This window comes from Lipotes vexillifer, unplaced genomic scaffold, assembly GCF_000442215.2.
Source record: "Lipotes vexillifer unplaced genomic scaffold, Lipotes_vexillifer_v1.1 scaffold263, whole genome shotgun sequence".
Lineage (NCBI taxonomy): Eukaryota > Metazoa > Chordata > Mammalia > Artiodactyla > Lipotidae > Lipotes > Lipotes vexillifer.
The window spans coordinates 3089599-3094656 of NW_006796752.1; the positions used below are offsets into that span (position 1 = coordinate 3089599).

The following is a 5058-nucleotide window of genomic DNA, read 5'->3' on the forward strand; positions in this document are numbered from 1 at the left end:
TCCCAAACTGTTTTCCAGTGTGGTTGTACCATTTTACATTCCCATCAGCACTGTGTGAGAATTCCAGTACTTGGGCTCAGGGCTTTGTTTTCAGCAATTCAAATAGGTGTGTAGTGGTATCTCATTTTGATTTTAATTTGAATTTCCTTAATACAAGTTATTCTTTTTTAATAAGCAAGACTTGTCTGGAGACACGGTGTTTCAAACCTTGGGGCATCCTAATTTGCTGGCTTTGCCTGATACAGAGTCAGGAAGATCTTTCCCTGTCCTGTGTTGGCAGGGACCTGCACTTCTTGCCTCCAGGCAGTAGAGGGCAGAAGAGGACAGAAAATAAGCTTCCCAGTTTTTGGACTATCAGGGGCCAGCATGGATAATATTTGGATGCATTACCGTATTTATAGTTTTTCTCAAATGCCTCTCCCTCTGAACCTCTTTAGTTGCCACCTTGTGAGGCTTGACTCCCCAGATTAATCTTGTGAAGTGATTCAAGGCCAAACCTCTTAACCAACCTTGTAAAATCCTAAGAACTGAGCTACCAAAACTGAGCCACCTTTGTAGAGTCCTTAATACGTCTACTCTCCAATATCACTCATCAGAGCCTGTGTTAGGGGGAACCACAGGCAGCTGAGTTGGTGAACCTCTGTCCTTCAACTTTTCAGGAGCCGAAAGAGACTAAGGAAGGTCTTTGTGGGGGACAAGTCTCCAGACCGCCCCTGCCCCCTGCCATTGGCTACATGCCCTCCTCTCCAGGACCCGGGTTGGGGCAGTTCAGACGGGGCATGGCACAGATCTCCTGGGGCCGGGGCTGCCGAGTGCCCCCAAAGATATGCTCCAGCCTGAGCCCTGGGCTCCCCTCTGGCAGTTGGAACCAAAAGGTCCTGAGGAGGGTGGCAAACATCAGGAAGAGCTCCATCCGAGCCAACTGGTCCCCTAGGCACACTGATGCCCTGGAAGCAGAAGGAAAGGTCACAGGGTGGCACCTGTCCCTGTTCCTGTCCCGTCACACCCACCACCCATGACCCAGTGCTGTGTCCACTACCTGCAGAGAATGGCAGGAAGGCCTCATTGACCAGGAAGTTTCCATCCTTGTCCAGGAAGTGGCCAGGGTTGAATTGTTGGGGGGTGTCCCCCAACACTCAGGGTCATAGAGCACAGAGGCCAGGTTGGGCAAGATGATGGTGCCCTGCAGAGAGGAGCTGGTATGGCTCAGGGAGCTCAGCTGGCCCAGTACCCAGCCCTGATGCTGGGCTGATATGAGCTCAGAGAACACTCGGTGTGCAGAGGAGAGTTACCTGGGACCAGGGGGCCTCAAAGAGATTCAGCAGACAGGCCTTCACATCAGTGAAGTTGTTGGGCATTATGCTCTCCTGGCTAAGGGGCACCCACCTCCATCTAAAGACTCCTGGCCCAGGCTAGAGACTCAGCTTCTGCCTCCTAGGAAGAGGGCCAGTGGCTATTGGGCATGAATGGAAGGGACCAAGTTCTGCACAGGGCAATGAATACTGGCGGTGTGTGTGTGTGTGTGTGTGTGTGTGTGTGTGTGTGTGTGAGAGAGAGAGAGAGAGAGAGAGAGAGTGAAAGAGAGAGAGGAGAAATGGAATGGCAGACAAACAAAGTGAAAGAAAGACTGAGTAACAAGGCAGATAGAAGAAGAGACAGAAAACTTCAATCCTTAGGATTAGGGAGAGGAGAGAGTGACCTCTAACCCTAACCTAACCCGAGCCCTCACTCTACCTCAAAGAAGTGAATAACTGGAAAGAGAATCAGACTGAACAGATGGGAGAAGAAAGGAGCCAAAGGCTCCTGTTGGGGACTTTAGCTCCTTATCACGTGGGCCCTGGGCTGACCAGGAAGCCAAAGTGGAACCAGGATGGGGTTGGCTATGGACCCGGGACCTGGGACGTGCAGCTCCAGGTGTTCTAAGGAAGGCCTCATATCCTGTGGCTCATTAACCAACACCAGAGAATTAAACTGGTCACCCCTGTGGGGACTAGAGAACTGGCCACAGGATTCTCAGTTTTGACAAAGGCATCTTGAAATTAAAAACTCAGCAGTTTGAAGCCTGCACACCAAAGAGAAGCCAGTGAAGAATGCAGAAGTTCAGACAACGTAAATACTTTCAGATCTACTGAAGCCTTAAGGGAGGGGCCTGACCTTAGCCATCCAGACTGACAGGCACCCAGACCTCTTTACTCCATGGCTTTAATCAGAGGGATTGGGAAGCACGTGTTCTTGCTGCGGCCTGAGTGAGCTGTTTGTTTCCTGATTATAGTCCTGGGAATTTCCCTCCATTTTCACTACCACGGATGAAGTAACCTGTGCATTACAACAGTTCTTAATAATCACCTTCAGATGCAGAGGCTCCTGGCAAGATGCTCTTTTCCCTCCAGAATTATTTATATCCTGTTCTGGGTAATGTTCTGGACTCCTTGCAAAGTGATTAACTTATATTAATTCGTGGGACAGGCTCAGACCATAGCCTACCCAGCACACAACATGGGCAACCCTCCTTCTCCTACAAATTATAGAGCCATCTGCCTGCTGGATACCTCCTGGGGATTCTATCCCAACTTCTTCCCAGTAAATGGCAGCTTGGACTTTACAATCAAATAGAATGTCTGAAGAGAGACAGGCTTGAAGTGCCACCTCTGTATTAGGGACCATTGCTGTTGTCACTGTCACTCAACTGATGGAATGGTTAAGAACCGTTTAGGAATATCTGTAACATTTATTGATCTACTGTCAAGCTTTGATTCTACTTTCAGGAGACATCTCTCGCCCAAGTTGGAAAAGCTCAGTATTGATTCCAGGCTGTTAATGGTTCCCTGGAGCTCTTATCACAGAACACCTCCTAGAATCAAATTGGCAGGAATGGGCTATTAATAAGGAAATTTCTAATCCCAAACGACATGAAGCAGAGCTGAATCTTAGTTCCCTCCTTTTTAACTTGACCTAATTTGGAACAACTCTTGGACAACCAGGGCCTGGGGGCTTCTACCAGGATAACAGCAAAATGAGTTGATGACATGGTCCTATCCTCACAATTAAGGAGACATTTGTCTAACCTCTGAACTTGATGGCCAAATACTGCCAAGGACTGTTCAGTATTAGCCAATCTGGCAGACCAATAGACAATGCAAAACACCTCCTTCCAACATGCTGATTCATTTACCTTCCTAGAGGCATTTTTGGAGCAATATGAACAGCAGGGAGTATGGTAGAGCAAAAAATTTGGAATCAGAGGGACATGAGTTAGAAACTCAGTTAAGTACCTTACTAACGGTGTGTTTGGGGCAGTTACTTGAGCTCTCTTAAGTTATCTGTTAAAAAAAAAAAAAAAGATGAACAGTAGCAACAGCATCTAAAGGACAGGGTTATTATGAAGAAAAAAATGCATGGAGACAGGAGTCTCAAGTCTGATCAAATTAATAAGAATTTAATAATCACATCCTGGCAGGGCCCTTGCTGTCAAGTCTGCCCTGAACCATGGTTGTAAGAGTTGAACAAAGATTCTCATGATGGAAAAAATTGGGGCCCCACACCTTCTATCCCCATTGTTTTCATGGTGTACCACCTTGTACCATTGAGGCTTCCACCAGGGACAGGCTGGAGCATCAGTGCTGAGCCAAAGTCCCTTTCTGAGGAAAGTCTTACACAGCGCACCTCCGTGCATAGGGCACCAAGATGAGTGACTCTCTTTCATCTTCATTAAAGCGGCAACCTTGTCATCTACATACCTGTGCTACATTTCCTTTAAAATGACACCCCGCTCCCAAAATGATTCTTGATGCCTGGCATTCACTCCCTGTAAAACCATCTCCCCTTGAGGGTGCGCTGGCTCTAGTGACTCACTTCTAGCAAATAGAATATGGCAAAAGTGATGGGAAACCACATCTGAGATTAGGATACAAAAAGACTGCAGCTTCTGTCTTCTCACTTGCTCTCTCTAGTGAAGGTCAGCCGCTATGTTTTAAGCTGCCCTATGTAGAGGCCCAATGTTAAGGAACTGAGGGTGGCCTCCAGCCAACAGCCCAGGAGAAACTGAATCCTGAAGATAGCAATGCAAGTGCTCTGACAGTGGAACCTCCCCATGGAGCCTTCAGATAAGACTGCAGCCCCAGCCAACAACTTCATCATAACATCATGAGAGACCTTGAATCAGAGGCATCCAGCTAAGCTGCACCTAGATCCCTGACCCACAGAAACCCAGATCCCTAGCCCACAGAAGTGCTGTTTTTGTAAGTTGCTAAGTTTGGGGGTAATTTATTACATAGCAAGAGAGATAGATGACTAATTCAATAAATATCTCTTATCTAGGATCTGCATGGCAGTCAGGCATTGTGAGGACTGAATGCTGTAGCGGACTCAAAGCCCTTAGCACACAGTAAGGCTTGGCAAAGTGCAGGAATTATTATGTTATGATCCAGTTCATGTCAGAAACCTGCACAGAAACCTGTTTCAAGCTGAATCACCAGAGAGCTACAAACCTGAACTCTATTTTTTAACTCCATGCAGAAATGTGTTCATGTTAAACTTTCACCGTTTAAAATGGGTTGAAGAGGGCTTCCCTGGTGGTGCAGTGGTTGGGAGTCCACCTGCCGATGCAGGGGACGCGGGTTCATGCCCCGGTCCGGGAAGATCCCACATGCCGCGGAGCGGCTGGGCCCGTGAGCCATGGCCGCTGAGCCTGCGCGTCCGGAGCCTGTGCTCCGCAACGGGAGAGGCCACAACAGTGAGAGGCCCGCGGACCGCCAAAAAAAAAAAAAAAAAAAAAGGGTTGAAGATAAGAAGAAGCTACCATATGAAAGAATATTTCTGTATCTTTAAACTCCTACTGAAGGCACCACCCAATACATCGTCCACTGGCCCTCAAAAAGGTATTATGATTGATGATCTTCATAATAACTTCTTGAAGGCTGATAAGCCAAAGTTTTCCTGATTCAGGCATGCTTCCTTTTATGACATAATAAGAGTCATACCTAGTTGGGATTTCCTTTTTGACTTGATCCAGGGAAGCTCAGACTCAAGTTTTTTTTTTGTTTTTTTTTTTTTTTTTTT

At 47.2% G+C, this 5058-nt stretch overlaps 1 protein-coding gene across 1 annotated transcript in view; it reads right to left on the bottom strand.

Moving 5' to 3' along the window:
• Positions 1-730: 730 nt before the first annotated feature.
• LOC103069062 (cytochrome P450 2J5-like) overlaps positions 731-5058 on the bottom strand; it is a 10447-nt gene continuing 6119 nt past the window's right edge. The window contains 3 exon segments of the mRNA XM_082931455.1: positions 731-939; positions 1037-1127; positions 1130-1183. Of these exon segments, the coding sequence (XP_082787581.1) occupies positions 731-939; positions 1037-1127; positions 1130-1183 (354 nt within the window).